General features: G+C 43.5%; 1 protein-coding gene across 2 annotated transcripts in view; it reads left to right on the top strand.

Annotated features, from left to right (window-relative positions):
• LOC125903568 (adhesion G protein-coupled receptor A3) overlaps window positions 1-12,408 on the top strand; it is a 243,330-nt gene that overhangs the window by 165,357 nt on the left and 65,565 nt on the right. The window contains exons 13-14 of one of the 2 annotated variants that reach the window (XM_049600559.1): window positions 2,110-2,320; window positions 2,852-3,060. The exons of the other annotated variant lie outside the window; for it this stretch is intronic. Coding sequence (XP_049456516.1) covers window positions 2,110-2,320; window positions 2,852-3,060 — 420 coding nt within the window. The remainder of the gene's footprint in view (window positions 1-2,109; window positions 2,321-2,851; window positions 3,061-12,408) is intronic. 2 annotated transcript variants of the gene reach the window in all.

The raw sequence follows: 12,408 nt of genomic DNA, 5'->3' as shown, positions 1-12,408 counted from the left end.
TGTAGGGCTAAACCAGAAGTAACTGGCTCGGCCGGTGGAAGTCTAGCGTGCCTGCTCTATGGGCCCAATGATGAGGAAGCAGCATTGATCATTTAATTTTATACATAGCAGTGGAACATTTTTGGCTTCTTGCACCACAGAACAACTTTCATAGGAGTGAACAGAGTCTTGCCTCCAACTCTGTATTTAGTGCTCTTTACACATCCACAAGTAGAGTGGCCACGGCTAAAGTTAGCTAACCAGTGAAGACTGGACGGTGGGTTGTGGGCACTATGTTTCCACGTCAGTGCAGCTAACTGTCAACTATATCACAAAACATTAAAATGTCGCACCTCTAAAGGGATAGCACATTCAAATGTGGTGCTAAAGCTCACAGACTGTATGGAGTGCCGGACTTAAAGGAAAATCCTCCTGTATAGTTTTATTATTTTCTTAAAAATTAACTGGTTCATTACTGCTTAATGGGTGCCGGGCTATCGAAAGCAAAATAAATCAAAACCGACATCCTTACACAGCACCCACATTTAACAGACACCACAACACTGTAGCCAGCACGGGGAACATAAGAATGGACAAAGCAGCTCTTGTTTAACTTGATTAAGAAATTTGGCCGTCTTTCTCCCCAGCATTGATTGGGCTGAGCGACTGACTAAGCAGCTCCCCGTTAACGGTAAGGGCACTTTATGGGCATCTACATTCATCCCGGACAGGAAGCTTCCCTCCCCTCTAGGCTCAAAGCGCTGATCCCCTCACACTGTCGGGTGACGTGATTGAAAGCTGAACAAAACATTTGGAAACACAGTCATTATCTTTACTATGAGCACATCATCACCTAGTCATTAGCATCTTTCTCAATTAGGGTCACTTAATGGATAAATGGTGTTTTTGCTTCTTCCTAGAAATATGTCCATGGTGCAGAAATGTGTTAATAACCTCAGCTGTTGAATAAACAGTTCCTGTAATCATCAATAAAGAGGATATCAGCCTGTTTTGGGCTTTCAAGTGTTTCATACTTCCATGAAGGTCACCGACCAGAGGATTAGCACTTTTCTGAATAAATTTCAGCTGAGATCATGTGTGCAGAAGCCTTTCCTTTCCAATAACATGTTTATATGCCTTGGCAAGTACACTGTTGTTCTTCTTCATGTATGAAATGTTGAGCACATTAGACCTGATGCAGTGACATCACCTGTTAGGATGCACAGAGTGAAGCGTGTCTAGGTCCTATGTGCTGACAGCACCGCTTTGAAAGCTTTTTTTATTATTAAACTTGATCTCTTGGCAGGGTTAAGTGCCGTCTCTCCTGTAAGTGCAGCCAGTTACCGGTCCACACACCCTTGAACAACATTTCTGTCCACCAGGGGCGTCAGTTCACTAAAGCTGTGGCAAAGTTCCTGCAGCTGTTATCATGCAGCTCCAAAAAGGCTGGTTCCTGATTTTTAGCACAGATTTTCTTGGGACAGCAGGGGGGACAGACTCCTGACTGCTAATATGTCATTTGTTCAACATGCAAAATCATCAGCTACAGGTCATAACAGATCAGAGGGATTGTGGATCTTGAATGCAACTCTGGTGGGATTGCTGGTTATGGCTGCTCAGGGGATTCCTGGAGGGGCTTTGCTTGCAGTTACAGCAATAAAAAGCAAGTTTACAAGATCAGTTTGGATTCACTTGTGCTCAAAGATGGCGGGTCTCTACACCTTGACACACAAGCCATGCTTTTCTCCTAGAAACCTTTTTTTTCCCCAAATGTTGCCAGGGATGTTTTTTTCGGGGGTTCTATGGTGTTTATAGTCGGTGAAAAGAAGATAAAGTCAGACCGGTTGTCTCTTTAAATCAAGCTGCAGTGTTGATGTGCCCTCAAGCTGAAATGGTAAGAACCATTTCCACCTCTGCGGCAGGGAGCCTGACCAAATAGGCGCACTAGAGCGCTTCAAACGTGATTCTCATTCCCTTGGTCACTTGTGGTTTATGGTCGCCTCCACTCCTGGAGAGGAAAGCAATTTGTCAGTCTTTTTCTATGGGAGTTTGTTTTTTCTTTCCCCCCTGCGCATCTCGGGAGACATTATTTAATTTTTATTTTCCTCTCTTTTTTTGTTCCATCCGCAGAACTCAGTGGCAGTCGCCTCAATCCATTTACCGCTGGCTGGTACGCCTATCTCCTCCTCTACGTTGCAATCTGTTGATAACTCCACTTGCAAGCTGCAGTTTATTGTGTTTCGCAATGGGAAACTCTTTCCTTGCACGGGGAATTCGTCAAATCTCGCAGACGATGGGAAGCGTAGGAGCGTTTCAACACCAGTTGCTTTCACCAAATTAGGTAAGAGGAAATCCATTTTTATCATCATGCTTGTGATGTCAACGCTGTATGTGTTGCCGACATGCTTACACACACAGAGAGAGAACCACACACACACACACACACACACACACACACACACACACACACACAGTCTATCAGTTTGTTCTGCGCAACACGTTGAAACACGCTTTGCAGCCATAGTGTGCTTGTTGCCAAAATGAATCAAAGCTCACTGTTTATATCATTTAAATGAATGAAACCACTGCATGATTGTTCACATCACATCACCGCTGCATGTCTGTTTCTGGGGGGAAAGGGAGATTAGTTTCGGTTTTATCTGAGATTAAAGTTTATGCACAACACTTCACACAACAGTCTGTCAACTGCAGTAACAGTCTGACACTTGAGCAATGTCTACATAACGCTCGCGCGCGCGTGTGTGTTTGTATGTGGATGTGCGCGCACCCATGTCCACGCTTGTTTCGGCCATGGCGCTTACACACTTTCCACTTGGCTTCCTTAATTGAATGTGTTTCTTTTTCTTTGCAGATGGGTGCAGCCTCGGGAGCGCCGTGCACTCCGTTACTATTGCTCTCAGGCACTTCGCACTGGGTGTAGACCCCACCGCAGCCTATTGGGATTTTGACCTGCTGGATGGACACGGTGGCTGGAGGGCAGAGGGCTGCCACATAACAGGCTCCGGGGGCAACACGACCACTATTCATTGCACCCATCATAATAACTTTGCTGTGCTAATGGTGAGTAGTCTACTGTGTGGTACCAGTGTCATTCATTTTAGCACCGCCAGTGCCCCCACATAACGCGTCTCCCACTGCTTAGGGCCTATTATGGATCAAATGCATCTTTTTTTCCACCATGGAATAGATGGAGTCACGTGTTTTAAGAGGCACTTCATGCAGGGACCTTTAAAGGCTTCATTTATTGTTGCTCCTCAGCAGAGGGAAAGGATTTGTCAAATGCGCTACGGGGGATTTATTGGCTTTGGAGTGTGCGCTACGCTAAATTCCCCCCTCCCTATATCCTGGAAATGAGAAGTTGCGTGTGTTGTATAGTCTGCCACCTTTTTCCAAAAAGCAGCACAGCAGCTGCAATAGAAGCGAGGCTCAAGAGAAGGAGCGCCTTGTCAGGAGCTATTCGCCTCCGAGCGCAAGTGGTGTGCTAATTGGTTGCAACCATCGGCGAGCGAAAATGTTGGACTGTAAAGCGTAGCATCGCTCATCTGTGTCGCTCTCAAGTTGGTCTCGACGGCGCCGAGATGCCTTCTCCTGACGACGTCCCCCTGTTCAAATTGATTTCATGAGGATAATACCAAAAGCGCAATGGCATCGCATCGCCCAGTCGCTCCATAGAGCCGCTGCGCCTGGTCCGCTTTTTTGGATGAAAAGAAATCCTCCGGATGTTTACCGAAGAGTGGGATTCGTTAGACTGGGAGGTCAGTTCTCAGTAGAGCATGAAAAGTGATGTGCTTGAGATGTCGGTGCTTTCCGAGTTGCCTTTTTACCTGCATATTTTATGAAGCCGCTGTTCAATTCCGTTGTTGTTCGTGTGTGGAAATAAGCTGCTGCTCGAGAAAAAAAAAGCCGCATAGGAATGAGAAAGAGTGGGGTACAGAGGGAAAGCGGCATAGAAAAACGGCATGGGGTGCTCAGAAGGAGAGAGCAGGGTGTCTGTGGAGAATACTAAGCTGTTGTCAGATGGGGAGCAGATGTCAGATTGTCATTGTGCATGTATTTGTCTATCAAACACGGGCTTGGGGAGGCGCACCGTCAATGGGCACCTTGTGACTGTCGGAATAAAGCGAGATCGGCAAATTTGTCAAATTGCCTGGCAGCCGATTTATGATTTGAACTTCAAGACACGTCCGACAAGTAGAAGGTAGTCATAGCGATGGTGGAAAGCCGTCACAGGAATGTCCACATCATGGTCTTATGCGAGCGTTTGCGCCGGGGATTGCGCGTCTACTAATGCAGTCACCACACCCGCCTGGTCTCTGCAGTGCCCGAGAAAAGGACCCTTATTTACGGACTTGTGACATCATTCTCCTGTTGGCCTCATCTAAAATACTGTATATTGCAACAATGACCCTTAGGGTGGCTTCTGCAAGTACTAGACCTGTTGCATAATCTTTTCATGTCAAACTGAGAGGAATTGCCTATTACTGCCTGACTGCAAGTTGACCATTTTTAATTTACAGTATTTATAAGTAAGAAGGCTTCATCAGTGAAGCTCTCATTTGTCACGAGTTGCAAATGAAAGCACTGGGAAGAGAATAAAGCTGCTTTGGTGTTCTGAGGGAAAAATCATGGTAACAAGTGACAAAGTCTATATGACCAAAGTTGGATCTCAGCTTCTGTGACAATGTTAGAAAAGGCGACAGTGGAGCTTGCATTTTTCCTGAGTATGAAGTGTGCTTTGTACCCTGATCTTGGCAGTCACATCAGTATCTAATATAGCTATATCACCTTCCTCGCTTCTAAATGATACAGCTGAATTCCTCCTTAGATCAGCTGTCTGCAACACACAGTGTAAGAATCCATCTCATGGTGCATCTGTGATGTTGAGCAAACTGACAGAGGGTTAGCCACAAAGCATGACAGCTTTGAAAGATGAATAATGCAACAAAATAATTTCAAAGAATACAGGCGGGGGGGCCGAGGCGGGAAATAGATGCCTGAAAGGCACAACGCCTTTCAATATGCAATATCCAATTCCTGTTGATCCAGACCCTTTCACATTAAGCTCTTATGGGGCTAGTGTGTGTATGTGTGTGTGTGAAGATGATTAGTCTACAAATAGCATGACAACCCAATACAGTTGTCCCTGGGGACTGAGGTTTGGGATATAAAAAGCACTTTAATGAGAATCTTTTTGACTTGGCTCAGAAAGAATTACATGGTAGAGAATCTCCCTCCCCTGGCTTTGTGATCAGAATGCCAAATAACCGACTTGGGACGGCATCTGTGTGGAAAAACTCAACAGCAAAGCTTTTGTTTGGGCATATATTACACTCCCCCTGCTGTGGATTTTGAAGCTCGGTAGGTGTAATAAATGCATCATTTTGTTTTTCTCGCATTAGAAAGCAGGTCAATTACTGACCTGTAACACTCAAACTGGTGATACTGATTGTTTCAGATGTGGGTCAGGTATTGAAAGACAGCATGCCTCTATTTTGATTTTTTTTTTTTCTCCACTGCACTGAGCTGAACTTGAAGCTGTTAGAAAGCAGCCGTTCCAGATTTCAGCACCGGGGACAGTTCCCATGCATTTCCCTGTCTCCCTCCCTCTGTCCCGCCTCCGCCTCCCCCTCCGCCTCCCACAGCCCTGTGTCTGTCTGAAGGGAGGGCTGACTCACTCGTTTACAGCAATGCAGCCTCATCATCTGTCTTCATCACAGTGACAAGTCTCACCCCCCCACCATATCTTCCCGCCCGCCTTTTAACCCCCTCCAAAAAACCCCCACCTCCTCCCTGCAACCACCTTGTGTACTCTGTGCTCTTATTGTCTCAGAGGTGGTTAATTTTATTCATTTATTTATTCATTGAAGTGGTAACATAGATGAAGGAGTTCCTGCATTTGATTGCAGCAACACTCCAGTCTGTTTAATATGCAAGAGCAGACCTTTAGAACGAGAGACACACGGAGGGGGTGGCTGGCTTTTTGTTAGTATCCAATCATAACAAAGGCCCTAAGGCCGCGGTCCAATAAGAGAAGAGCTATTCAGAGATGTATTCCCATACACTGTACAGGATATAATGAGTATGTGAAGTGAAGTGGATTCCTGGAAACAGGAGGTTCCTTTAGTGATGCCTCTGCATCACAGTTACAGTAGAACAGGTTACGTTTTGGTTGAACATGGTGGAGACACACAGTGTGGATGAAGGCATCTGTGGAAGTGGACAGTCGTGGTTATTGTTGATGATGGTTTGCAGGGAAGTAAATGAAGAAGACAGATGAAGAGAGAGAAGTGGTGGAAGGTGTATTCAAATCCTTTACTTCAGTAAAACTACCAGTATTGGATACTTTTACACTTATTTGGGCCTCTAACAGTTATGTAAAGGAATATGACTGAGAAGACTGGTTGGGAAATGTCTCTTTTGGTGGAACTGCTAACAACTCATAGACACTGGAAACATGACAAGGTGCCCTAACTACACACTGTAAGAGGTCACAAGCCAAAACTTTTGGGAACCTCTGATAATCATTTAATAAGTAAGTAGTAACTAGAGCGCCAAATTAATGTAGTGGAATAAAAGACATAATATTTTCCTCATAAATGTAGTTAAATTTAATGACAACCGAGTACAAGTGCCTCAAAATTCTAGTGAAGTATAGTATTAAGTAAATGCACTGAGTTACCCTCCACCACTGGACTAGTCTGAGATGATGTACAAATGTTAGCAGGATAGGAAGTGGCTATATTACTGCAGACGTGCGCCAGACCTGATGTTTCTTAATAACAGGACTTAACACCTAATTTGATTCAAGTATGTTACTGAAATCCATCACCATGACTGTCACGTTGACTTGACTATTTCCTATTTTATAATGGACTGCCTCTGGGTTGCAACAAATGATGATTTTCATTCTCTATTAACCTTCTAATTATTTTCTCAATTCATGTTTTAGTCTGAAATGAAAACTAATGGCAAAAAATTGGCCATCAAAATTTCCCAAAGCCCCAGATGACATGCAACCAACAGTCCAAAACTCAAAGATGTTCACTTTGCAATCATGTAAAACAAAGCAAAGCAGCAAAAAAAAATCACATTTTAGGAGATGGAACCAGAGAATAATTGGCATTTTTGGCTGATTAATGACTGAAGCAAACAGCAGAATAGTCACAGATGACTTTTCTGTTGATTGACTAAATGATAATCAAGTAATTATTGTTGCTTAGCTTAATGTCAAACCATTGCTTTTTTATTTCTGTCATGGTGCTGCATTGCCAGCTGTAGTAATATGTTCTCACTATTTGGGTCCCCTATTAGGACTACTATGTTTTTGTTTGTTTATGTCCGATAGCAGGACTGCAATAAATCTGGCCCATAAAAGGAGCAGACCAGGCCGCCTCGTATAGCATTCTAATAACATAATATTATGGTCATATGAAAATGTTCCCACATGAGGCCGTTGGCCTCACTTCTCTTTCAGCCTTGTTACCAGAATGAAATGTTGGCACTACATGTTTCTGCAAACCTCTGTATGTTATATATGTATGTTACATACATATGATATAGATATGTCTAAAGTGACATAGTTCAGATCACATGTATATGATATGAGTTTCTCATCAGCAGGAGGAAGGGATGGTGGGTGGTGTGAGATCTATGCAAGACAGCTTCCCCATTTCTAGCCCAACAAAACTGGGTGTTTTTTGACAGCTGTGTTTATGGTGACAAAACAAAGGGCCGGATCCACAAACATTCTGACAACACTCTTAGAGAGCTGCTAATTTAGCCTAAATTTTTTCAGTAAGGAGTCATAGCATTTGAATGATACAGGAAAATTCTCCGCGCAACTGTGAGCAAGGGCAGGACAGACACTTTTACCTTAGTGAGGAGGTGTGGTTGACCCTGTTGCTGGGTGTGATGATTTTAACAGATGTGATTGGTTGTCAGAGACGCACCCTTTTGTGAGCCTGCAAGGTGTGCACACCCAGTGGAAATGAAATGAAGTGCTGACTGTGAAAGTGTTCTCACTGTTAGTGTGATCACTCTGCTGTTGGAAGGTTGAGACAGCTCGAAGTCGTCACTGTCGCACACTCATTTTTCCAGTTTTTCAAATATCTTAGTGTTGTGATCATTTTATTTCTGGCGTTATAGCATGGTCAGCACATTTCTGACTGTGTTTCTGGCAACAAAAGCGGGTGTTTTTAAACAACACGTGGACATTTCCAGCTGTGTTTGTGGTGACAGACTTGGATTTGTTAACGACATGATGCATTTTCAGATGTATTGTAGTGTTTGTGTGTATTTTTTAATGACACATTGGGACATTTCCAGCCATGTATTGGGTATTTTAAGCCAAACAAGATTGTTTCTGAATCGAACCAAGTGGTTTTTGTACCTAAACCTAACCACACATTAACCACTGCATTGTTACAACATAAAAACCCTTCAAATTTAACTTATCAGTTGTTTGCAGAGACGTGCAATGCCAAGGTCATCTCATTCTGAGGCTTCAGGGTCTCAGCGGGGGTATCTGCTGTTTAAAAGTCACCAAACACACCACAATTCACTTGTCTTCGCTCCTGCACCTCCATCTTGAAGCAAACCAACCACGACAGGATCCCATCTTGATACATTAGTTCTCATTGGCTGAGCCTTGTACAGGCTCGATACCAGTGTGACATTACTGCTGACTGCTGGAGCTGACCACAAGGTCTTGTCTCCCATGCAGAGGAACAAACACAGCACAGCAACTGTGAGAATCCACCCATTCTCTAAACTGCTTATCCTGATGACTGTGGGAATACACAGACAGTCAAGCTGCAAACAATACATCAGCATTACATTGTGTTTTGGTGCAAAATGTTTATTGCCTACTCAGTCAGTATTATTGTCAGTCAAAAGGTAGTAACTTGGAGGAAATGGAGGATTAATGGATGGTAGGAGGGAAGAGGAGATGAAATTAAAAAGTCTTCTGTGCTTCAGTGAAGAGGAAACACCAACAGATTGTGAGAGTATTCTTAAAAAACGTCCTTTAAAAGGAGTTGTTTTTTCAAATCCAATCAACATTTGGAGCGTTCTTGTTTGGCAATTATAGCTAATACACACATACTGTAAGTTATGTGAGATATGTGTTGCTAATTGAAAATAACCTCCTGGCAACCTTCAGATCTTCTGCGGCTCAGAAACAGTGTTTGTGTCTCATTTTCTCTGTCTGTTTTCCAGCATATAGCAATCTCAGAGCTGTGTGTCCTCATTAGTCCTTTGTCCACATCCTCGCCCAAGGCAGACATAATGAGACAACAAGCCAGTTTTTAGTGTTCACCCACAAGCAGGCCAAGCTTCAGTGGGGTTAACTTTATCCGCATGCTGTTGACTCTTCTATCTCTGAGACATGTTCTTACTAAAGGAGCTTTGGTGTGTGTGTTTAAGGAGATGAAGGGATTTACAGTGATAATGACGATGACCTGTTTAGATATACAACCGCATCTCACAGCACTGTGTTGGCATTTACTGTTGTATTCTAGCGGGAGGGGACAAGGGAAGGGGCGATGACCAACTGTGATATCAACAGAGAGGGATGAAGCCTTGTGGTTGTGTGTTTGTTAGCTGATAGTAGATTTAAGAAAAGAGGGTCTGTGCTAGAGGAACAGGGCACCACACAATAAGGACCCGGAGCCTCTGGAGAAGAGACTAAGGTTCCTGAAATACCAAGCCGATGAGCATCTGCCTTGTTTTTGTGGTGTGTCCTGCACCGTTGGCATAAGTCAGCCTTTGACGGCTTTTTTCCCCCGGCTGATTCAGCACATCTTAATCGCCCTCGAAGATAGCGAAGCCCGTCAGTGAGAGATATTCCTCTGATTGGCAGTTCAGGTCAGTGCACGAGAGGAGAATTGGAAGTGAGGAAAGTAAACAAAGGACTAAAGTCAAGAGGGCGTGAGATCAAAACAGACTTGTTATATTAGGTAAGGTTATTTTTTTAGCCATTTAGCAGACACAATTTGTAATTGTTCATTGGCACACAGTAAATAGAATTTCTTCTTTCAACATCTTGCTGTGTTTCTAATGTGATAACTGGCTAGTTAGCATCGCAAATCTTTCCTGCCAGTCTTCTGGCTTTCCTTTCTTGATGAAGAATACAGACCTGCTGTTATGGAGATTTATTTTTTCTTGCACAGGTGCAAAACGTATGTGCTAGTTGGCCGTTGGCTGTAGGCTTTGTAGTGTGTTCAAGTGCAGCGTTTTGGCTGAGGCACAGGCTATGTGAGGCAACAGAGTCATCTGCCTTTGTCGTCACTAGGTCTTTGATGTTGGTTTGGTGTATCTTGGCCTAAAGAGGTAACCTAATTGTGAGCAAACAGTCTGACAGACTATCCCCCATAAAATCACAATGTGTCTTTTATTTACACTTTTTTTGGTACAGACTAAACAAGCTAGATATAATGTGTAAATAAGTGAGCTTTGAGGTGGCAGTAGCTGGATTTTGTTATCTTTAGACAGAGCCAGACCACCTGTTTCCCCTGTTCTCAGTCTTTACGCTACACGGGTCAAGCTTTATATTTACCAAAAAGACATGAGATTTGCATTGATTTGCTCATCTAACTCTCAACAAGACAGCAAATGAGTGTATTTCCCAACATGTTGAACTGCTCCTTTAATGTGTTTTTGTTAAAGATGGTGATTGAATGAGAGAGACATCTTCTGTAAACTTGGTAAATAACTTAAAAAGGTGTAATGTGATTTTTTGTGGATGTAGCGTAAGCCACAAATGGAACTAAAAGTAACCACAGAGTTTTCACAGGATATGAGTAATCAGTAATGCGTAATGTGTTTGTGTTGGTGTTAAGCTTTGTCATAATTACGCAGCTTAAGCTAATTCTTAGAGCAAATGCTAATTATTTGTAGCCCACTTAGCATCAGCTACCTTTCACCCTTTACCTCACTTGCACTCGTTCCGAATGTGGCAGCTGACAGACGAGCACTAATCCACCTCCATCGGAGAGTAGGCAGCCGTGCAGCCTCCTCACCAGCCGCTGACTTAACCAGTAACACTGAGGGCTTAGGTCTGTGCTGTGCTGTGTGAACTTAACTGCACATGAGCTGACGTTTGGCTTAGGTTAATATTTAATACATGCACTCATGTTCCATTTGTAAGCATTAACTTAAATTTGATGTCAGGCATGATTACTTGAGTGCGTGGGGGATTGCTGTGTGTGAGGGGAGTGTGTGTGCTTGCTGAAACCCCATCGCCACTGCAGACTTTCTTCCGTGGCTACTGATTTACCCTCTCAGTGTTTGCTGACTGCGGACTTGTTTTGGTGTGAAAGGGGAAGGGTCTGGCTCATCCACCAGTCTACCCCCAACCCTACCCTGCACTCCCAGAACAGATTGCTGTTGGCCAATAACCTGACATGTGATGCAGATTGTTTTCTCTCTGACTAATGAGTTCAGAGCTCACAGACCACCATTTATCTGAGACATCAACAGTTTTGCCATGGCATTGCTAGACTGAGCCGATACTTACTATTGGCCGTTTTCCCCAACGCTCTGTATTGGTCGCTCTATTTTTAATGCAGTGTGTATTCGTCTTTTAGCCTGGATACAAATTGCATTGCTTTAACCTATTGTTATTCAAATTATGTATGCTCCTCAGCTAAGTGTATGACAGATTATAATAGTGCTGCTCACAGCAGAAGGGATTGTTGCACTTAATGTGTGTGCCTGTGTGTTTGTGTAAAGAAAGTTAATAGGCTATGCGATGGTGTCATGGTTTTGATGTTGTTTATATACAGTCACTGATTAATTGGCAGCCAAAACTGTGCTCCGTTTTTTTTTTAGAGAGAGGCAAACCGCTTGCTTGAAATGTAAAACTGTCCTTGCTGACAAGCAAGTCTTTATGAAAGATAATGATGTAGTCGCATTTTAATTTTATTTCGAAGTTGATGATTTTGGCACACATTTTCTCAGACAATTAGGGAGATATGAACACTTGGATGAGGTATAAATGAGTTGTTTATTTTTTCTTAATAGCAATACTGTGAAGACTGGCATACATCTGCCGCACCGTCTATGATGAAATGATTGAAATGAAACAGGTCCTGCTTGTCCTCTGCATGTGACAGAGGCCATCTGACATACATGATTCATGTCCTAGAGCGCTGTCGGTACACACAGTCTCAACCAAACAGTTCTCAAGCAAAGAGAAAAAAAAGAACTGTTCACATCATAATATGGCATCTGATCTGAAACTGTCCGTGTTCAAAGGCCCCCCCCCCCCCCCCCCTCCCCCACCAGCTGTTCCCTAGTCGACAGTGCGACCCTCTCTGAACCCCAGAGACAGCTTGGTAGAAATGAGGGCATGCCGTGTAAACAGCCTCTCTCTCTCTCTCTCTCTCTCTCTCTCTCTCTCTCTCTCTC

The sequence above is a fragment of the Epinephelus fuscoguttatus genome, linkage group LG16 (assembly GCF_011397635.1).
Source record: "Epinephelus fuscoguttatus linkage group LG16, E.fuscoguttatus.final_Chr_v1".
NCBI lineage: Eukaryota > Metazoa > Chordata > Actinopteri > Perciformes > Serranidae > Epinephelus > Epinephelus fuscoguttatus.
This window is presented reverse-complemented; position numbering and strand designations above follow the sequence as displayed.